Consider the following 24,327-nt stretch of genomic DNA (forward strand, 5'->3'; position numbering starts at 1 on the left):
CTGTTTCTCCCTCTGCCTATGTCTCTGCCTCTCTCTCTGTCTCTCTGTGACTATCATAAATAAATAAAAATTAAAAAAAAATAGAGATGGATATATTTGATTAATAAATACATATTAAAGATAACAATAAATCAGAGAAAATAAGTATAAAAGCACTAAAATTTTATTAGAAATTTTATACACATATTTCTGTATCAATATCACATCTGGATAAATAATAATAAAAGGGGACTTTATTATGATTTTCTGTTAGTCAAAGTTTCAAATGTAAATGGCAAAGTTATCAGCTCCAAAAACTTGTTTTTATCTCCCATATCTTGTTCAGAAATTTCACTATTTTATACATCTGACATTTCATAAGAAAATTGTGAGTCTGTGTATACATTTATTTATATGTGTTCAAGTATGTGTACAAAAGAATACATTATCCAAAAGAAGTAGTTTTTTTTTTTTTTTTTTTTTTTGCAATCCCAATTTACACCCTTATATGTTTTTTTCACAATATCATTTTTTATATCTGGTACATAAAACTGAGTGAGGAATTTTGAATTTTGATCCCTTGAAAAAATTTGCAAAACTTTGAAGGGAGAATAGTTTTAAGGAAACATAGGCCCTCTGGTCTTAAGAGAAATGCTATTTTTTAAGTAAAAGAGACATGAAGAGGACAAACATATACCGATATAATTTAAGAAACAGGTTATGCTGAAGCAAGTATTCCTTTTAAGACAATGAATACTGACACTTAAAATGATATTTTCTAGTCTAATGGATTATATCACAAATAAATGCAAGGTTTTATTATGCTCATATTTTCTTCAGTCCATTCATTACTTGTTATTATAAACATAGTTTCTAAAAGCCAAGGGAAAAAACTGACAGTAAATGTCACTTTAGGTTCTCTTTCCTTATATATACATTCAGGAATTTTATTAAATTCAAATACTTAATATTGTTTTGAAAATATTCTTTAATATTTTAATTTTAACATCACATTCTCCCCATGCAGTTTATGAAACCTGATTTGTTTTGTCCTCCAGGCTGTGCCTGTTTCTAGGTGCAGATAAGCACTTTCCTTCATCCCCCACCTGGCCCTCAGTTCGGAGCAGAGCATTCTCAGATTGCTTTAATAACTTCCCTCCAGTCAAGGATTACAAGCCAGAAGTGGAAGCAGACTTCTCTTAAGCAACAAGAAGGAGAATATTCAGTGACACATTAGGACTGCCCAAATCTTTGCAGGTGGGAAACAGTCCTGTGTTTGCTTTTGGCAAAGAGATCCTCTGATGGCCTATTTCTTCCAAGAGGCAGATAATTCTATGCATGCCCAACTATTTATCGCCTATTTTTCCTGACAGCAAAGGAGATCTTTGAGTCCTAACACTAGAACATTTGTTCTTGAGACACTTCTTTTCCAGTGTCAAGTCTGTGAGAATAGAGCTTGAGGTTCATGTCTTTACTGAGATCAGCAGAACCAATAATGTCTGCAGGTGCTTTTTCTCTCTCCCTTCATACCTGAGTAACAGTTTGACTTGACATGGGTGAATTGAAAAGCTTTGCCCATCAGAGGTTTGAAGTATGCTTTCATTATTGTCTAGCATCTAAGACTGATACTGAAAAGCCTTATCCACTCTGATTATCCTTCCTTTGTAGTTCACTCGAGTATCTCACTGCTATTTCATTGCTGTTCATTCATGGTTATTCTTTTTAGCTCAGGTTCACTTTTTCCCTCTTTAGCAGATATTATAATCATCTCTTTATCTTTGATATTCTTAAATTGCTCTTTCTCCACTCATTTCTCCACTCAAGGTGCTTTCTGAGCTACTCATTTTTGAGGGCGTGTGTTGTACTCAGAGAAATATTCACATGATTTCTTATTTTTCTCTCCCACTTTCTTTGTACTGTCTTAAAACTACAAGGGATAGAATATTATACTCTCTTACCCTTGATTTTTATCTCTTCTGTTTTCCCATAATTTTAATATATTTTCTCTCCTTGACTTTAAGAGATGACACCAATTTTATTCTTTTCTATAAGTTTTATTTATACTTAATATCAGCAAACATTTTAAATTTAAAGAGACACTTCTATATTTTCTTCTCTCTCTCTTTTTAAAAATATTTTATTTATTTATTCATGAGAGACACACACACAGAGAAGCAGGCTCCATGCAGGGAGCCTGACTCGGGACTCCATCCCGGGTCTCCAGGATCAGGCCCTGGGCTGAAGGCGGCACTAAACCTCTGAGCCACTCGGGCTGCCCTCTCTCTCTCTCTGTTTCAAGAGTTAGTATCTTATAGTTTCTAATAGAGGATATCAAATGAATTTCTATTCTTTATTTTGCTTTATGCTTTTTTTTTTGAAGCTGTACTATGTTTGTTTTTTCAGAGAATGTTGGATGTACATATGTCTTTACCCCTTTCCCTCTAAAATAGCCTAAGAATCTTGATACCTTGTACATCTGAAAAATGAGGCAATAAGTTTCTAGACTTCTGCATGCACACAAGAGTTTCCTGTTAGGAAGACTGAGTGACAGACCACCCTATAAGATGGGTAATCCTGAAGTGCTAGAATACAGTTTTTTCTTATTTATTAGTTTCAAACTCACCCATTCAAATGGCATAAAATCACTAATATGAAAGTAACAATTTTACTGGTATTTACCCTTTTTCCACTCTTAGCACAATTCAAAGGAATATAGATGAATAATGAAATAGCACAGAATATATCCATTCATTATTATGTATTTATCTATTTATCCATCCATCTGTCATTTGTCCTTGATCTATCATTTATCTACCTACCAATCTATTTATTTGTTTGCATCTATATCTAAATCTATATCTATACATCTGTACCTTCAAATCTAAAATATTTTGGTTGAATCACTCCTTAAAATAATCTTACAGGAATCTTCACAATTGATCAATCATGGTAGACACTCTGACATTTAATTGAAATTTTTGTGTGTGTCTTATTTTGTATAGTTAAGACGATAGGTGAGTCTTAACTGATAAATTAAAGTGAAAATATAGCAACTAGGATGTATTTACATATTTATGTTTAATAAATAGAATATATGTATTACCACTTACATTGATAACACGTTGTATTAGAATGAATATGATTTTGGAGTCAAGTTTAGATTAAATCATAAATCTTTCTTATAAGATATTGTGACAATAAAAAGTAAATAGATTTGTGCACAACTTTTTAATCTTTAAAACGGCAAAAAGAATAATTATATTATAGGGTGGTTGTGAGTATTCAATCGGTTAACAAATGGATAGTAGACATTGGCTTTTTTCCTTCCATTGCCTCAACATTGAATGTCCCTTTTATTTTGTGTATACTCACACATGTAAATGTTCATAGGAAGCAGGCTTTGTCTTCCACTATCAATACTAACTAGTTGAGTTACTTCTTTTTCTGATTCTGAAAACTGAAGTCTGTACCTAAAACCTAAACTTTGCCAATGAGGCATTCCTAACAGGAACTTTAAAATTAAAATGAACAAAGCAAAGAAGGAAAGTAAGATTTTTGTTTTGTTCTGTTTTTGCATTGGCTAAGGTTGCAGTAACATCTAGTTTCATGGGTAATGTGATTCAGCTATTTCACAGATCTAAAATAGATAGAAGCAGATGCTAGTTGAGGTGCCCTAGATGTTTCATGGAAGCATCTTTATCTTCACTAGACTTTCACAAGGATGTGACTTTGGTCTTGGATTGATTACCAAGTTTCGCTTAGTTTCAGGCAGATTTTACCTAAGCATGTGCACAGCCCTGAATGTGCACTTGACCTTCAGTCAGTTTAATAGTCATTATGTTTCAGGCAGCCCCCAGTGCTCAGCGGTTTAGTTCCACCTTTAGCCCAGGGCCTGATCCTAGAGACCTGGGTTTGAGTCCCATGTCAGGCTCCCTGTATGGAGCCTGCTTCTCCCTCTGCCTGTCTCTGTCTCTGTTTCTCTCTCTCTCTCTGTCTCTCATGAATAAATAAATAATCTTTAAAAAAAAATAGTCATTATGTTTCAATAGAGTTCTTTTGCTCTTTGATCAATCCATTTCTGTTTATTGTACCCATGTAAAACAATTCCTCCATGGTGACATCAGCATGAATGGTAGACCCCTTTGGCTGGTCACACCTTCACACATTTGCATTCCTAGCCTTTGTACCTTTATTCCCAGGTCTCTTTGTCTCAGGTCTTAGGAAAAGGTCTTCTTTAGGCACCTCTGCCAAAGTCTCCTTTGGGAGGAGAAGGAAAACTGGCTTTTGTTGGGGCTCAGTGTGCATGTTGGATATATTCCTTTAACACTTTAGTAGGTAGTTTACAACTCTGCCTTGTTAAGAACCCAACTAAGCTGTGAGCCAGATTGCTAAGCATAAGGGACCACCAGTAGGATAAGCTCAAAGATATGCACACCTGGCACATCACAATGGTCAAATGCCAAAGACTCAATTTTGAAAATAGCAAAATAGTAGCAACTTATCAAATACAGGAGATTCTCATTAAGATTAACAAGATTATCCTTATCAGTTAATAACGATGCCAGAAGATAGTGGGATGGCATATTCAAAGTGCTAAAAGAAAAAGACTGTTAAGAAGTTTATATTCTTCAAAAATAAAGGAGAGATGATCTCATAAATCCAGGTTAAAAAACAAATTGAGTGAATTTGTTGCTAGCAGACGTGTCCTACAGGAAATACTAAATAAAGTCCTTCAGGCAAAAATGTAGGTGTTTTTAGACAGTAACACAACTCTACATGAAGAGGATAGAGCACTAATAAGGTAAAGATTTTTAAAAAGTATAAATGCATTTTTTATTTACAACTTTTTTCTCCTATCTTATTTAAAAGACAGCTATAGAAAGCAGTAATTTTAGAACTGTGTTGATGAATACATAATGTATACACATGTAATTTGTAGCACAATAATAATAAATATGTAGAAATTAAACACACTTCAAAGAAAATTTAAAAAATAAATACGAGCACTTCGAGAGGAATGAAAACAGACACAAAGGACCAAAACTTATAGAGTGCACTTAAGATAAACTGAAAATGGATGAAAGATCTAGATGTGAGACAAGATTCCACCAAAATCCTAGAGGAGAACACAGGCAACACCCTTTTTGAACTCAGCCACAGTAACTTCTTGCAAGATACATCCACGAAGGCAAAAGAAACAAAAGCAAAAATGAACTATTGGGACTTCATCAAGATAAGAAGCTTTTGCACAGCAAAGGATACAGTCAACAAAACTAAAAGACAACCTACAGAATGGGAGAAGATATTTGCAAATGACATATCAGATAAAGGGCTAGTTTCCAAGATCTATAAAGAACTTATTAAACTCAACACCAAAGAAACAAACAATCCAATAATGAAATGGGCAAAAGACATGAAGAGAAATCTCACAGAGGAAGACATGGACATGGCCAACATGCACATGAGAAAATGCTCTGCATCACTTGCCATCAGGGAAACACAAATCAAAACCACAATGAGAGACCACCTCACACCAGTGAGAATGGGGAAAATTAACAAGGCAGGAAACAACAAATGTTGGAGAGGATGAGGAGAAAAGGGAACCCTCTTACACTGTTGGTGGGAATGTGAAATGGTGCAGCCACCCTGGAAAACTGTGTGGCGATTCCTCAAAGAGTTAAAAATAGACCTGCCCTACGACCCAGCAATTGCACTGTTGGGGATTTACCCCAAAGATTCAGATGCAATGAAACGCCGGGACACCTGCACCCCGATGTTTCTAGCAGCAATGGCCACAATAGCCAAACTGTGGAAGGAGCCTCGGTGTCCGTCGAAAGATGAATGAATAAAGAAGATGTGGTTTATGTATAAAATGGAATATTACTCAGTCATTAGAAACGACAAATACCCACCATTTGCTTCGACGTGGATGGAACTGGAGGGTATTATGTTGAATGAAGTAAGTCAATCGGAGAAGGACAAACTATATGTTCTCATTCATTTGGGGAATATAAATAATAGTGAAAGGGAATATAAGGGAAGGGAGAAGAAATGTGTGGAAAATATCAGAAAGGGAGACAGAACATGAAGACTCCTAACTCTGGGAAACGAACTAGGGGTGGTAGAAGGGGAGGAGGGGGGGTGGGGGTGAATGGGTGACGGGCACTGAGGGGGGCACTTGACGGTATGAGCACTGGGTGTTATTCTGTATGTTGGCAAATTGAACACCAATAAAAAATAAATTTATTATTAAAAAAAGAGTGCACCTAAAGCATGGAAATGTACAGCTGTAAAAATTTAAGAATGATCTCAAATCAATCTTTTATAAAAAAATATAAAAAGAAAAGCAGACCAATGCAAACTGAAAGAAGGGAATATAAACAAAAAAGGAGAAGGAATGCAAATAAAATAGAGAATAATAGAAAAATAAAGAAACCCACAAAAAATGGCAGTTGATTCTTTGAAAAGATTGGTACAATTGAGAAGTCTTTAAGTAGATTGAACAAGGCAAAAAGAAATGTGTCAAATCGTTAAAATTAGAAATAAAATAGGGAACATTACTACCTACCTTACAGAAACAAAATGGGTTATAAAGGAATACTAGGAAGAATTGTATATTAATAATTTAGATAATGTAATGAGATAGACAAATTCTTAGAAAGTCATCAATAAAGACTGACTCAAGAAAGAACAGAAAGTCTGAACAGATCAATAAAGAGATTGATTAGTAATTACAAAATTTGGTTTTACAGGTGAATTCCACTAAATGTTTAAAGAACTAACATTAATCATTCACAAACTATTCCACAAAATAGAAGATAAATGAACATTTCCCAACTCATTTTATGAAGCCAGTATTACCTTGATACTCCAGCCAAAGATATCACAAGAAAACTACAGACCAAGGGCACCTGGGTGGCTCAATGGTTGAGCAGCTGCCTTTGGCTCAGGGCATGATCCTGGGTCCAGGGATCAGAGTTCCATATAGGGCTCCCCACAGGGAGCCTACTTCTCCCTTTGCCTATGTTTCTTGCTCAATTTCTGTATCTCTCATGAATAAATAAATAAAATCTTAAAAAAAAGAAAACTACAGACCAATATTCTTTACAAATATAGATGAAAAATCTTTCGCAAAACAGTAGTCAACTAAACATACCAACAGAAAAGGATTATAGGACATGACCAAGTGATATTTTTCTGAAAAAAAAAAAAAAGGTGGATTAACATCAGAAAATCAAATAATGTAATAAACTATACTATCAGAATCAAAGGGAAAATCACGTGGTCATTCTAATAGATACATGAAAAGCATTTAACATAATCCAATATCTTTTTTTAAAAGATTTTATTTATTTATTCATGAGACACACACACACAGTCAGGGGGAGAAGCAGGATCCATGCAGGGAGCCCAATGTGGGACTTGATTCCAGGACGCCAGGATCATGCCCTGAGCCGAAGGCAGATGCTCAACCGCTGAGCCACTCAAGCATCCCAATCCAGTATCTTTTATGATAAAACATTCAATTGACTAGGAATATAAGGGACTTTTCTTAATCTGATAAAGAGCATACACACACACACGCAAATAATGGATAATATCATGTTTAATGGTGAATGATTGAAACTTTATCCCCCTAGTTTAAGAACAAGGAAACAATGTCTTCTCTTGCTGTTTCATATTAGTATTGTGCTGGAGTGGCATGTGAGTGGTTCAGCTGGTTAAGCGGCTGCCTTGGTTCAAGACATGATCTCAGGGTCCTGGGATAGAGCCCCAAGGTGGGCTCCCTGCTCAATATATATATATATATTCCTAAGAGTTTCATAACCTTATTAATCTAATAAAAATGTTCAACAAGGTTTCAAGCTAAGTATTCAATATGTAAATATAAACTGTGTTTCTATATACTCGTAATGAAATACCTGAAAATGAGCATAGGAAAAGAATTTCATTTATATTAACAACAAAAATAAACTAGCAATAAATTTAGCAAAAGATGTACAAGGAGACTTAAATAAACCGAATGATATCCAATGTCCATTGATTGGAAGATTTACTATTATTAAGGATGCAATATTTACGAACTGATTTATAGATTCAGGGCAATCATACCAAGCCAATTCAATGGGTCATATCATGTATTTTTAATTTTGGGGGAAACCTCCATACTATTTTCCAGAATAGTTGTACCAGTTTGCACTCCTACCAAAAGCGCAGGAGGGTTCCTTTTTCTCCACAGCCTGGCCAGATCTGCTGTTTCTTGTGTTGTTGTTTGTAGCCATTCTGACAGGTGTAAGGTGATACCTCATTGTGGTTTTGATGTGCATTTCCCTGCTGATGAGTGATGTTGAGCATATTTTTCTGTATCTGTTTACCCTCTGTATGTCTTTGGAGAAATGTCTGTTCATGTCTTCTGCCCATTTTTCAATTGGATTATTTTGGCTTTTGGTAGTGAGTTGTAGGAGTTCTTTATATATTTTGGATATTAACCCCTTAATGGATATATCATTTGCAAATATCTTCTCCCATTTAGTTGGTTGTCTTTTTGTTTTGTTGATGGCTTCCTTTAGACAAATACCATATGATTTTAGTCATTTGTGGAGTTTAAGAAACAAAATAATGAACAGAGAAAAAAAGAGGCAAACAAAAAAAACAGACTCTTAAATATAAAGAACAAATTGGTGATTACTAGAGGGGAGATGGGTGAGAGGATGGACGAATTAGATGAAGGGGATTAAGAGTATACTTATCATGATGAGCATTGAGTAATGTATAGAATTGTTGAATCATTGTACTGTATACCTAAAACTAGTATAACACTATATATTAATTTTACTGAAATTTAAAAAATAAATATATAATTCTTTCTAAAAAGACAATTCAATGGGAAAGCAACTTTTTGTTTTGTTTTTAACAAATGGTGCTGGAACAACATGCAAAAGAATGAAGTTGAACTGCTTCTTCACAAAAACTAAAAATGAATCATATTCTTAAATTTAAATCCTAAAAATACAATATTTCTAAAAGAAAACATTGGCAAAAATTTTCATGACCATAGATTAGACAATATTTTCTTGGATATGTCACCAAAAGCATCAGAAATAAAAGAAAAAAATTAAGTTGGACTTCATCAAGTTAAAATTTTTGTGCTTCGAAGGACAGTATTTTTTTAATTTTATATTTATTTATTTATTTATTTATTATTATTATTATTTTATTATTTATAATAGTCACAGAGAGAGAGAGGCAGAGACATAGGCAGAGGGAGAAGCAGGCTCCATGCACCGGGAGCCCGACGTGGGATTCGATCCCGGGTCTCCAGGATCGTGCCCTGGGCCAAAGGCAGGCGCTAAACTACTGCGCCACCCAGGGATCCCCAAAGGACAGTATTAAGACAGTTCAAATAGAATGCATAGAATAGGAGAAAATATTGAAAATCTTATATCTTGCAGAAGACATTCAGCATGATTAAACTCAACAATAAGAAGATAAATAATCCAAAACTATGGACACAATATTTGAATAGATTTTTCAGATAAAACATACCTAAATGGCAATAAGAACATAAAAATATTCTCAGAATTATTCACTAGAGAAATGCATATAAAACCTCAGTGAGATACCATTACATATATACAAGCATAATTACAATATACAAGGAAAAAACAATAAGTGTTGGCAAAGATGTGGAGAAATTTGCACCTCATTCATTACTGTGGGGATAGAAAATGGTGCAACCATTCTGAAAGTCAATTGGCAGTTTCTCCACAAGTAAAATATAGAGTTACTATATGACTCAACAATTCCACTCCTATATATAGACCTCAAAGAATTGCAAACATATAGTACCAAAAAGAATCCACACATTAATGCTTATAGCAGTTTTATTTTATTCATAATAGTCCAATAGTGGAAACAACCCAAATCTTCTTCTGTTTATGATGTATAAATATAAGGTATGTAATAAATTCTAACAATGGAATATTATTCAGCCATAAAAGAAATGAAGAGCTGATACATGATACAACATGGATGAACCTTGAAACATTATGCAATCTATGTAAAATATGCCATAAATCAAAGGCCACAAATTATAGGATTCTATTTTGTATGAAATGTCCAGAATAGGCAAATCCATAGAGACAGAAAGTATATTAATTATTGCCAAGGGCTAGAAAGATGGGGCAATGAAGAACAAGTGCTATTGGGTACAGAGTTTCTTTTTAAGATAATAAAAATATTTTGGAATTTGATAGTGGTGATGGCTGCACTACTGTGAACATACTCAAAAGCACTCAATTTATACTTTAATACTTAACTTTATGGTATGTGCATTTTACCTTGAATAAGGAATAAGGAATAAGGAATAAGGAATAAGGAATAAGGAATAAGGAATAAGAAAGGAAAGTAAAACAAAAACAACAAAAACAACTCCTACCATAACCATATATTTAACATACAACATGATGCCTAGCATATAGGAAATCTATAATAAACCATAACTCTTACACCTTATCAATTTCTCCTAAAAAGACATAATTGTAAACACTTTATTGTAGTAATGTCATGTTCAGTTTTATGTAATATAAAATGTAGTGAAAAAAGCATGATATCTAGAATTATGTACTTCAAAGACATAAATGTCAAAATAAAAGCTCTTAGCATATTGAGAGAACTGCAGTCTTAATTAGTGTAATTCTCTAGACAGATGCATTGCTCCCTTGACATCACAGATGTAATATGCATATAATTTTTCTATGCTATTTTATTCAGCATAAGGAGCTTTCTTCATTTATTGATAGCTATGAAACATTTTTGGTCAAATAATCATTTTTAGCAACCAAAGAACTCATGTGACTTTCTCAAAAAATATGCAAGTTTTTGTCTTTCCTATACAAATCAAGGTAGGAAAAAAGCTATATAGGTCAAAAATGTCTTGAATTTTATTTATGTATTTTTTAAATTTTACTTTAGCTTGTAACTTCCAGTCCTCATCCCATGTATAATATGGGGTTATATAGTCAATTTTGTAATTTCATTGTGTATCACAGAATAGATGTTGATTAACTATATGGAAAATAAAATGAGACATTCTAATTTCTGAAAAAATAAAAAAACTAGCACAGAAGACTGTTGGTTTATACTCAGACCCAGTCCTGGAGATTGCATGAAACTGAGAATCATGATGTGTTTTTGAAAAACAAACATCAAGACTGTAAAAAATAATGAGAAACAGAAATCAATTGTGATTTACTGAGTGAGACAAAAATTCATGACACTGCCCTGGGTGATTATCTTGGGGGAAATTTTCTTCTGTGCTCTTTTGATGTAGTCAAAAGATAAGCTAATGGGGCACCTGGATGGCTCAGTGGTTGAGAGTCTGCTTTTGGCTCAGGTCCTTATCCCAGGGTCCTGGGGATCAGTCAGGCATCAGTATCCCCTCAGGGAGCCTGCTTCTCCCTCTGCGTATGTCTCTGCCTCTCTCTCTGTGTCTATCATGAATAAGCAAATAAAATCTTAAAGAAAAACAAAAACAACAGATTTTTTGGAGCACTGTGGTGGCTCATGGTTGAGTGTCTGGGTTTGGCTCAGGTCGTGATCCCGGGATCTTGTGATTAAGTCCCACATCGGGCTTCCCGCGGAGAGCTTGCTTCTGCCTCTCTCTCTATGTCTCTCATGAATAAATAAATAAAATCTTTAAAAAAGAAAAAGATAAGCCAGTGCATCTTATACACTGGCAGGAAAGAGCAGCACCCATAAGAACTTGCCATAATAGACTGGATGACATCGGGATGTCATCAGAGCCCAGCTTAGATGAGGAATTATTAACAGCAGAAGCAAACGGACTTTCTGGTTCAGAATATTCCCTTTCTATCCCAGCTCCCAGGCCTATAGTTAGGGCATCACAGGTGAAAAAGACTCAAGGACATTTGTGTGCAAATGAAAGTAATAGATATGTCCCTGATGGTTATGTGTTAGGAATAATATTAGATAGGTTGGGCAGTCTCAGCTTGTAGGGTCAAGGCTCCACACCCTGGCAAAATTTCCCCACCCACTCCTGAATGTTTTGGGACAACACAAAGAATGACATATGCTTTAATTTCCATTCAGTTAGCCAAAGTATCTGATATACCCATGTGACTTAAAAATTACAGTTGAAAAACACAGTTAAAAATGACATGTTTCAGTGGTTAATAATTACCATTAAATAGGATTATAAGAAAAGGAAGAAGAAAAGAAGGAAGAAAAAGATAGGAGGAAGAAGAAGTAGAGGAAAAAGGGGAATAAGAGAAACTTATGGAGGAAAATAATGACTAACAGAAGAAAGAGAAAAGTAAGAGGAGAAAGCTGAGGAAAGGAAGAGGGGGTTGACCACATAATAAATAAAAAAGAATTAATTAAAGAGGCAGATAGGAATTTGAAATAGACAAAATATATTTATTATATGCCTCACAGAGATAAGGAAGGATATTAATAATGTGAAGAAGAAAGCAATTATAGTGAATCACCAAACAGGAATATGAGTATGTAAAAAACAAAATTAATTAATATCAAGACATCAATACATGGGAGAAATACCATGATGCACACAGATTAAGAACAATTTGGAGGGCTAGAAAGTAAAATTAGCCATCAGGAAGGGATAAAGGGAAGCATATAAAATTAAACTTGGAAAATATGATGGATTAAATAAGAAGTATCAACATCAATGTAATGGTAGTCCTTGGGAGGAAGATTGATGTGTTATATTGAAAGAACAAGAATCTTAGGCCAAGGAAATTTATTCTATTTGAGTATGATACAGAATGATGAACTTCCTGAGATTCAACTGATGATGAGGAATGTGATTGATCATAAAGGAAACACTCAGCTTCATCAGAGCACACACATATGTCCTATATTGCTATCAATCTGGCTTCAACTGATTCGCATCCAAGTTGAAGGCAGTTTTCTATATACTAGGCATTGCTGGCAATCTATGAGGCACACTGAAATGAGAATTACGTCCAGACATGGTGCCCTAACTCAACAAGGTCAGATCTTGAGTATTGTAGTAGCGAATTTTAAAAAAACTGACAGGAAGCAATAACCACTTGGAAGTAAAAGATAGAGGAAACCAGTGGCATGAGATATGGAGGAGAGGTGATCCACTTGATAATAGAAGTGAAGCAGAACAAAAAACACAAAGTAAGCAAGGCCTAAGCATGAAAATATGGACTACTACAATTGCTAATGGATTACTAAAACTTGTGCTCTACAAGTGTAGTGAAATACTGCACTACACTTCAAATACCTGTGGTACTTACTAGTTCATATAATTTGCTATGCAGCTTTACTTACACATGGACCTTTACAATGAACCCTTTAGCATTCTTATTTTTCTTAGCAAATAAGAAAAACTAAAATACAATATCCAAGGTTACCATTTTGCCCAGCCTTGTTACCTAAAGAATTAGAACCTGTGTGATAGTATTTTGAGGCAAACCATTACCATACACTTTAAACACTTGAAATTAACACCATGTAAGATGTGTTTTTGGTGAAATATTTTCAAGTATGTTCTCTTAGCATCCAAATAACCTACATAATTGAACCTTAGCATACCTTAATACAAAATAATTGAATTGTCTAAAACAAAAGGGGAAGAGACATTAAATTCCAAAAATTCCAATCCAGAGTGCTTATTCTCTGTATTTCACCCAAATATAAGTAGTTATTAGATAGCCAGATAAAACAAACAACACATACAGCTTTCACATGGATGCAAAAGCAAAAATCCTCCAATATATTTGAAAAAATATATATGAGAAAATCTTTATACTCATGAATATTACTTAGGAATAATCATGTGCTGTTCATGTTTTCCATATTATCATTGGATTCCAAGTCATTTAAATAAATTATATGTTTTTTATTTAAAGAACAGAATTTTAGAACTTGAAAAGGTTCTCACACACTTATTACTATTCCTTAAATTACTAATGACTAATGTGAAGAAAGGGAGGTAAACCAGAACATGAAAAAGGTAAGTTGCTTTAATTCAGAGCTATTTTATTTACTTTTCAATTTTTTTTTTTTTTTTTTGCTTAGATCAATGGTAGAGTGACAAGTTAGGAAATGCAGTGCTGAACACCTCAAAGTTGAATTATAATTAATATGTTTTTGAATTGCTCTATAATTTAGCTTGCCTCTGAATGTCTAAATTAGTGGATTTGCAATTAAACCCTGATACCTCTCTAATGTTTATATTCTAAATATATGCAAGACACTTAGTTGACTACCTGGCATATTTCAGGTCTTCATAAAAAGTAATTTGCACTTCTCCTTATAATCCCCATAATACAAAGTACAAATTCAGGAACTCTTAGCCATTATTACATTCCTCTTTTTCAAATATTTGTATCGGGCTCAATAATTTACACAATTGACAATTTTATATTCATTGTCATCATTAGATTTAATCTACTTAATAACTTTGAATTTATGGCAAATCAGGAAACTGAGGGCTCATAGTTTAAGTGTTGGCCTCAAATCATGTCAATTGGTAGCTTTAAGACTCACACCCAGATCTTCTGAATTCCAATATAGTTCTTCCCATCTCCAGGTTACTCCCCAGTAAAAATCAGTTGAATCCTATATTATCAACCTCTCGTGTCAATTGAAATATTGCTCTTTCTCTAAATCCATATTGCCCTTTCTCCATAGATTTTTCAAGGTGAAGTCAATTATGTGCAAAGGTCTGGTTAGGCTAGTCTATCCAGCAATGTGGGAATGAGCCATCTTAATTTTTTTCTATGCACATTACCTATCTATTCCTCAGAGTTGTATCACTCTGGCTTGATAGATTCCTCAGAGTTGTATCACTCTGACATGATAGTTCTACTTTTTTTTTTTTTAAATTCGTATCAAACTTTACATATTGTATGAATGTCAGATTGTGAAAACTTTGAGGATAGCTTGAGATCTACTTATTTTGGTATCTCTAACATTCTTCTCAACAGTTTAACTCACACTGGTCAACACAGGAAAATGTCAGGAATAAAAAATATTCCAAATAAGCTCATAATTTACCTAAAGTTAATGGTAATTGATGACAGTAATACTATATTTTAACATACATTTTCACTATCAATAAATGTTCTAAAAATAGCATCAATAAAGTAAGAGATCTTACCTAGACCATGTCTGTGTGTTGACATTGGTGGTAAGACAGTCCAAGTCTTGGTTTTGGGATTGTAACATTCAACAGTGTTCAATGTCTTTAAGCCATCTCGACCTCCAATTACAAAGAGTTTGTCTTCAATAACAGCCACACCAAACTGCAATCTCCTGCCATTCATCATTCCTGCCTGGATCCACAAATTTGTTCTTAGGTCATATTTCTCTATAGTTGTAGCTCCTGATAAAACATAAAATTAAATAGTCACCATTTACATACAACATACAAATCCAACATACAAATTGCTCAAGGCAGTGTACAAATTAAGATGTGAAAACACTCTTGTGACATTTATTTTTCTTAAAGAAAGTGTGGCAGGAAACCAAAGGGAGTAGTAATTTCACTGCCTTATTTTCTCTTCTTGGCAGACAATAATGATCAAAATAGATGCAAATATATAACTTGTTTGAATTACTTAATGGTCTCATACTAAACTGTTGATTCAGTGGAATCATTGTGGTCATGGCATAGTTCTGTCAGCAGATTTTACAACTTCTATTACTGATATTAGAAAAGGTAACATAATCCCAGTGTAATTTCTATATAATCTCTATGTGATTTCTGAAAGTGAAGAGAAGTAAATTTAATAAATTCTTTACCATCTTTCTCAAATTTTCTTCATGCCTTAAAATAACAAAACACTTTTAAAAGTCAATGTGAAGTCATATAAACAAATGTCAGCTATGTTTTTTTTAAATCTTAAAAAAAACTGCATCTTGGAAGAGCTTAATAAAATGTAGAGGTATAAAATGACTTTCTATCCTTATCAATCATGTTATAATCTCTACATAAAATAGCTTATCTTTCCTAAAAGCTTTTTACATATAAATTTGAGAAATGCAATAAATCTGACTAGCAATATGGAAATTAAAAGAAGACTATAGATATGTTTTCATAGATTCATTTACACATTTCAATTAAAAATATCTGCCTTAAAAGTGTTCTCAAATGTTTATATGTCAAAATATATATAGCTGCAAACACTAATCTTGTTTTTCAGTATTTGATCTTAATGTTCAGACTCAGAATCACCAATGTTTTATCTTCAATGATTAAATATCCCTACTGAGAGAGTCAACATTCTTTCTTTACTTACTCATTAAAGATCTGTTTTACTTGTTACATAATAAAAGTTTGCAAACGAGGAAAGAATTCATCAGGGGAACTCATTTACCATTTAGAAAATAGCCAGCACTGAATTAAATAAATATAAACAACGTGTAGGAGAAGTTTTGCTAATTGAAGTAAAAATGATATAATGTATGCTCAATATTTATTCAAAGGTAACAAATGGTAATAATATAGATACTAGGTTAGATGCATTAAATCCATCTTTTGATGTTATTAAAAATGTGAGCTAATTTCCATATCACTAAATATGAAGTATTATAAAATAATAATAATTATTATTGTAATAAAAATAAATTGTAATGTTCATGAAATCATTTATACTATTTAGTAACACAAGATGAATTATTTAAACAAGTATGATTTATGTTTAAATATATTTGCTATATTTTACATTTAATGTTTTATTCAACAATGAACAAATCAGAATTCCAACGTGAACTAACTTTTCAAAAATTTCAAGGTCATCTGAATGCTATCTTGATAACACTGGGATTTCTTGAATGCCTAACTAAAAATTAAATAATATGGAAGTACCTCTCTTGTCTGTCTAATCCTTGATAAATGATAGTAGAAAAAAATAGTGCAACCTAATCTTAATGAACCCAATTCCATGACACCCATATTTTGCAGGTAGGAGTAGACAAAGATGTATATATTTGTACAGCTGTACTTTCCATAATGTCCCAAACTTTAGTCAAAATCTTTGCAGAGAATTTGAGATCCAGTCATCCTTTGAAGAGGAAATAGTTGGAAATGTGTGAAATTTATGACCTCTGAGCACCCAAAGGTGTTGTTATTCAAAGGGGAAAGTGAAGACTTGATGTGAGTTTCAAAGTCTCATCCAAACAAGCTTCATGTAACTTAAATCCCAACACATGGCAGGATTTTTTTACGTCTTTGGTGTTTTCCCTCTGAACCTTCAAAGGTGACCTACTCATTTTATCCTAAAGTTGTTACATCGGAAATAGAGTATGCCCTTGTCTTCACTTTTTTCAAATTAGATTACATTAATTTCCTACAGATGTTATAAAAAATTACCTCAAAATTAGTAACTTAAACACACACACACACACACACACATCTATTATCTTACAGCTCTGGAGGTCAGAAGTTCAAAATAAGTCTTACTGTGCTAAAATCAAGGTGTTGACAGGGGCTTTAGGGAAGAAATGAATTTCTTGCTTTTCCCATCTTCCACAGGCCATCCATATTCCTTATGACACTTTCTTCCATCTTCAAAGCCAACAACCTTACATTTGTCTGACATTGATACTTATGATTACATTGGGCTCACCCCCATATAATCTGAGTTAATGTAGAACATTCCTATTTAATGTAGAATAGGTTGCTTAAAGTCAGCTAATTAGCTGACTTAATTCCCTTCACAACCTTAATACTCCTGCCCCCTTACCCCACCCCCACTTTGCTATGTTGCTATTTGTGCTACCATATTCATAGATTCTGGGGATTAGGATGTAGACATCTTTGGGAAGCCATTATTTTGCCTGCGCCAGAAGAAAAGGCCTACTTTCACTCCACTATTGAAATTTGCATAGTTATAGAAAGTTTAGTAATACAAAACAAAGAAAGATTTCATTTGCAAAGCTTACTTATAATAGCCAGCCTAATTGGTTATTACCTTATTCAGTCAGCATGCAATATGAATGTTTTATCTAGTTTTCAATGATCACAAAGTTAAGAATATGCTTCCTCTTTTTCTAAGAAAAATTATTAATAATAACATTCTTTAAGAAATTTTCTCAGGGCTCCTGGGTGCTACAGTTGGTGAAGCAGCTGAGTCTTGGTTTCAGCTCAGGTAGTGATCTTGGGGTCGTGAGATCGAGCCCCACATGAGGCTCTGTGCTGAGCATGTAGTTTGGTTACAACTCTCTTTCTCCCTCTACTTCTCCCTGCACTTTCAAATAAATAAATAATTTTAAACAGAAGAAACTTTCTCACCAGTATACTTCATTAGCTATCAATATAAATTTCTCAATCTGTCACTATTTTTTTTGTAAATCATCTTGTTTATTAATTCTATTGGTTTTCTTTGCTTATTAGAGTATATATATCCTCTTAGTGGTTGCCTGAGTCAAAGGATGAACAAAGCCATTTTCTTTGAGAACTATTACCCTATGTTCCTTACAATAAAGGCAACATTTGTCATTACCTAAATTAAAAAACAGAATATGAGTAAGAGTGGACTGTTGTTCTGATAAGTCATAAGTTTGAGAGACATTAAAAAGGAAAATTTAGGGGATCCCTAGGTGGCTCAGCAGTTTAGTGCCTGCCTTTGGCCCAGGGCGCGATCCTGGAGTCCCAGGACGGAGTCCCGCGTCGGGCTCCCGGCATGGAGCCTGCTTCTCCCTCTGCCTGTGTCTCTACCTCTCTCTCTCCCTCTCTATGTCTATCATGAGTAAATAAATAAATAAATAAATAAATAAATAAATAAATAAATAAATCTTTAAAAAAAGGAGAATTTATTTTAGCATGTAGTTACTTTGGAGTGCCCCTATTTATGAAACTGTCACTAGTTATCTCAAATGCCTGCATGACTTTAAAATGTGTGATGGCAGGCACAATAGAGTCCTGACAACTTTGATAAAATGGACAGCGTCCACTCTGAGATTCCAAACTATAAATCTAAGCAACCAATTTAAAATAATGTACAGGCCCATTGAAACAGGTATAATGAGCAGTTCTGACTATAGAGGACTATTATTAGGACTAGTTGGATCCCTATTGCTCTGTGTTTTAAATTCTAGACTCTATGTTAAAGCATTTGAAGGTTGCATTATCTCTTTTAGAGAATGTTGCTATTATTCTGTGAGCTATAACTTTGTATAGTAACAATATAATTTTATAAAATGTGTAGTAAAACTCAATAGAATCTAAAGCAATTTGTAAAACTTCCTAACTTAATGAAGTTATATAATTCAAAGTTAGATCTCACTCTTGGCATATAGAATAATGTGAAATAAAATGGTAGGTATTTTTGAGGCTATATTTATGATATTGGACTACCTATATTTCTGTATATTTTTAGATACTTCATAATTTATCATAGACTATGTACTAGTTAAAGGCAAGGTGCCTGGCATTTATAATAATACAAAGTTTTTATTTTGCTTTATTTTAAATAACTCCTAAAATATCTTTTTCTGTAAAAAGTATTCATAATATCAATGAAAATCATGGCACATATATTATTCAGGATTACTTAACATACTATGCATGTTTGTTTTTTTTTAAGATTTTATTTATTTATTTCTGAGAATACACAGAGAGGAGAGAGAGAAGCAGAGACACAGGCAGAGGGAGAAGCAGGCGCCATGCAAGGAACCTGACGTGGGACTCGATCTCGGGTCTCCAGGGTCAGGCCCTGGGCCGAAGGCGGCGCTAAACAGCTTGAGCCACCTGGGCTGCCCACTATGCATGTCTTATTGAAATATGATTGTTTAATAAATATTGAGTAAAAGGTTTTGAGTAGACCTAAAAATAGGATATTAATATTTTTTTAATTTAAAAAAATTTTTTTATTTATTTATGATAGTCACACAGAGAGAGAGAGAGAGGCAGAGACATAGGCAGAGGGAGAAGCAGGCTCTATGCACCGGGAGCCCAACGTGGGATTCGATCCCGGGTCTCCAGGATCGCCCCCTGGGCCAAAGGCAGGCGCTAAACCGCTGCCACCCAGGGATCCCGGATATTAATATTAATAGAAAACATTTAGTGAGTACTTCCTCTGCTCTAAGAGATTTACATGTGTTAGTACATTTAATTTTTATTCAAAACTGATGACATAGGTATTATTATTATGCCAAGTTTATAGAAAAGAAGATGGATCAGGAAAAGCTTTAGTAACTTGCCCACTGTCTCTCAGGTAATAACTAGTGGATCCACTATAGTAACCTGGTTCTAGAGCCCACAGTGATAAATACATCTTTTTACCACCTTACCCTGATCATAGAACAAGTTAATTGCACTTAATACATATGGCAGGCAGAGTTTTATAAATAGCTCCTTTCTGAGACTTATGACTTGTTTCCCAGAACCCATGAATGGGATATGAAATCACTCCATTGAATTGTTATGCTGTTACAGTTCACCGTAATATAGGAAGATAATCTGATCACATGAACACTGAAAATGGAGGGATTCCTCTGGCCAGTTGTAGAAAGAGAAATCAGAGAGATTTGAAGATGGAGAGATTTCTCTGGCTAGTTGCAGAAGGGGAAGTCAGATTTGAAGCATGAACTGGACTAGACCTGCTGGTTTGAAGATGGAAGGGCTACATGAGAAGAAATACAGGTGGCCTGTAGAAGCCCAGAGTGTTCCTCACCTGACAGCCAGCAAGAAAGCAGTCCCTCAGTTTTATAATCACAGGGAACTTTTGTTAGAAGTCTGAATGAACTTGGGAGATGTCTTCCAGCTCCGGATGAGAGCATAACCTAGCCAACACTTTGATTTTAGCCTTTTGAGATCTTAAGCAGAGAATCTAGACATGCCATCCTAGACTCCTGACCTCCAGAACTGTAAGCTGAAAGACAGTCCTTTTAAACCACTGTTTGTAGTAATTTGTGACAGCAGCAATAAAGTACACTTTGTTTCAATTTGCATTTAAAAATTCATGAAGTATTTGTCTTCCAGGTTGAATAAACATAACACAACATTGTTGTTATTAGATACAATGCAAATACAAAAAGTATTTTCCTCATGAAAAAACAAACAGCAGGCTCCTGTCTCAAAATATGAAACTGAGAAAAAGTGCTCATTATCTGGGTCTCTTTAGAGTTATTTGTTATACAGCCATATGTGATTAAATTGAGAACAATAGGAATTAATATTTGTACATTCCACTTTGGCATGACCAATAGCAGGACTTATTTCAATATCTGTAATTTAAATATCTTGAACACAGTACAGAATAATGATAATAGTTTTCTGAACCAACAAAATAATGTCAGAAAGAAAGCTTCCAGAAAGAAGATAAAGCTCCTTTTTTCAACTTAACAGAAAGGGCCTCAGGTCTTCTCACAAAACCATTTTACTACAATTTTAACGCCCTATTAGTAAACTCAGTTACCTGACTCACAAGACTTTTTACAAACCAACAAATGAGAGTGATCTGGAGGAACTAAAAGCAGCAATAGCTGACAGTGAGGGAGTAACCATCATAAAAATATGGTTTTTGGGGGCAGCCTGGGTGGCTCAGCGGTTTAGCGCTGCCTTCAGCCCAGGCCGTGATCTTGGAGACCCAGGATCGAGTCCCATGTCAGGCTCCCTGCATGGGGCCTGTTTCTCCTTCTGCCTCTCTCTCTCTCTCTGTCTCTCATGAATAAATAAATAAAATCCTAAAAAATATATATATATTTTTTACTGAAATAGAACACTTATTCACAGCTATTAAAAACAATTTTACAATGCCTAAAGACTTTGGAACCAACACTGATGGAGATTATGATGCCATCAAATCATTAGGAAAAGGTTAAATTGAAACAAAGTGTACTTTATTGCTGCTGTCACAAATTACTACAAACAGTGGTTTAAAAGGACTGTCTTTCAGCTTACAGTTCTGGAGGTCAGGAGTCTAGGATGGCATGTCTAGATTCTCTGCTTAAGATCTCAAAAGGCTAAAATCAAAGTGTTGGCTAGGTTATGCTCTCATCCGGAGCTGGAAGACATCTCCCAAGTTCATTCAGACTTCTAACAAAAGTTCCCTGTGATTATAAAACTGAGGGACTGCTTTCTTGCTGGCTGTCAGGTGAGGAACACTCTGGGCTTCTACAGGCCACCTGTATTTCTTCTCATGTAGCCCTTCCATCTTCAAACCAGCAGGTCTAGTCCAGTTCATGCTTCAAATCTGACTTCCCCTTCTGCAACTAGCCAGAGAAATCTCTCCATCTTCAAATCTCTCTGATTTCTCTTTCTACAACTGGCCAGAGGAATCCCTCCATTTTCAGTGTTCATGTGATCAGATTATCTTCCTATATTACGGTGAACTGTAACAGCATAACAATTCAATGGAGTGATTTCATATCCCATTCATGGGTTCTGGGAAACAAGTCATAAGTCTCAGAAAGGAGCCATTTATAAAACTCTGCCTGCCATATGTATTAAGTGCAATTAACTTGTTCTATGATCAGGGTAAGGTGGTAAAAAGATGTATTTATCACTGTGGGCTCTAGAACCAGGTTACTATAGTGGATCCACTAGTTATTACCTGAGAGACAGTGGGCAAGTTACTAAAGCTTTTCCTGATCCATCTTCTTTTCTATAAACTTGGCATAATAATAATACCTATGTCATCAGTTTTGAATAAAAATTAAATGTACTAACACATGTAAATCTCTTTAAGGAACCAATAAATATATAGAAGCATAATGGAACAATTTTAAAGTAAAGATATTTTGGGGAGATACATAAAATATAGGACTTCAAGCTTTAAAGAAAATAGCATTATTAAGAATGACTTATTTCTTGAATGTTTCATGGAATAAGCTTCTCATTCACTTTCACGTGTTTAGATATGAAAATACAGTGTTGAGATAATACTGTTACACACATAAAAGATATAACTGCAGGGGAAATATTTTTCAAAGACAAATGAGTCATTACTTATTAGGTAATTTGTTCTGATTTATAAGGATGACATTGTAAACATTTCATAATCATCATAATAATTTCATGTACCAAATAAACATCCAACAAAATATCACATTTGTCCCTTTTATAAATATAAACCTTTTGTAAGTAGTTGTAGCTGTATACATAGCTATGTATAGAGATATAAATGTGAATATATCATTAAGCTTAATGTGAGGTGTTGAGGTAGATATATATATTTCAAAAATCTAGCATTATATTTAATTTAAATTTAATATCACTAAATTCAGGAATGCCGAAGGATGCTTCTTTACTCCTATCCAAGAGAATACAAAAGTATGGAACATAATTTTAGTTCTTTGTATTTTATGTAATAATCCATCTTAATAACTAAAAATTATTATTATTAAGGCATTAGAAAACTTAAATATTTCCAGAAGTTGGTAAGTAAGCAAAATGCAAAAATCGGTATAATTTCTTTAGAAAAAATTAAATTCACCTAGATTACATAAAGCATCTATTTAAAATAACACTACTAAAAGTGCATTATCTAAAAATCAGCAAGATAGATGCCAGTTCTAGATGAAGAAAAAAAGCAAAACTTTATTGAAATATGTCAATTTGAATGAATGGAATCATACTAATTTTGAACAAGATGACTTGTTTGCAGAAATGTGAATTATTATCTTATATAATCCCAATTGATGTGATGATATTTGTAAGGTATTTAGGTAATTATACTACATTCAAATGTAAATACTAAAAAATACATAGTTAAAAGCCAGATAATTTCTAATACAAAGGAGTCCTAAGAGAAAAATGGGCTATCAGATTTTAAAAGTATTATAATTACAGAGATTTTTTTAAAAAAATGTTTTATGATGAAGAAAAATAGCTGTATTCATGAATCTGAGATGAAAGCCAGAAATAACCCTAATATATTTGATATTTATAATGTAATAATAGCATCTTGTCTAAATCAATGGAAAACATTTTATTATTTAAAAAATATTTTTAAGATAACTAGTATCTCTCAGAGAAAAATAAGTAAACAAACATAGATTCCTGCCTTACTCTTCATACTGCATGTGCTTGAGATGAACCAATAACTAAGGCCCAGCACATACAGTTGCAGAACCCACTAAGTGGTTCTTTTTTCAAGACTCCACACACATTAACTGGGACAGTGAGATTTTTAAGTAAATTGCCCTGGGTTACACCTTACTAAAACCTTAAATGTCCCAGAAGATTAAAAAAAAACAAAAAACAAAAAACAAAAACCCAGGGGATTTATTTTTACTTTTAGGTAGACTTAAGATGAAAGGCCCATGAGGGAAAATCCTAGACTCAAAATTTAAAAAGTAAATGTCTAAATATATACATATATGATT

At 33.8% G+C, this 24,327-nt stretch overlaps 1 protein-coding gene across 1 annotated transcript in view; it reads right to left on the minus strand.

Moving 5' to 3' along the window:
• KLHL1 (kelch like family member 1) overlaps window positions 1-24,327 on the minus strand; it is a 353,403-nt gene that overhangs the window by 64,732 nt on the left and 264,344 nt on the right. The window contains exon 7 of the mRNA XM_025987262.2: window positions 15,155-15,379. Within this exon, the coding sequence (XP_025843047.1) occupies window positions 15,155-15,379 (225 nt within the window). The remainder of the gene's footprint in view (window positions 1-15,154; window positions 15,380-24,327) is intronic.

The sequence above is a fragment of the Vulpes vulpes genome, chromosome 6, assembly GCF_048418805.1.
Source record: "Vulpes vulpes isolate BD-2025 chromosome 6, VulVul3, whole genome shotgun sequence".
In the NCBI taxonomy this organism is placed as follows: domain Eukaryota; kingdom Metazoa; phylum Chordata; class Mammalia; order Carnivora; family Canidae; genus Vulpes; species Vulpes vulpes.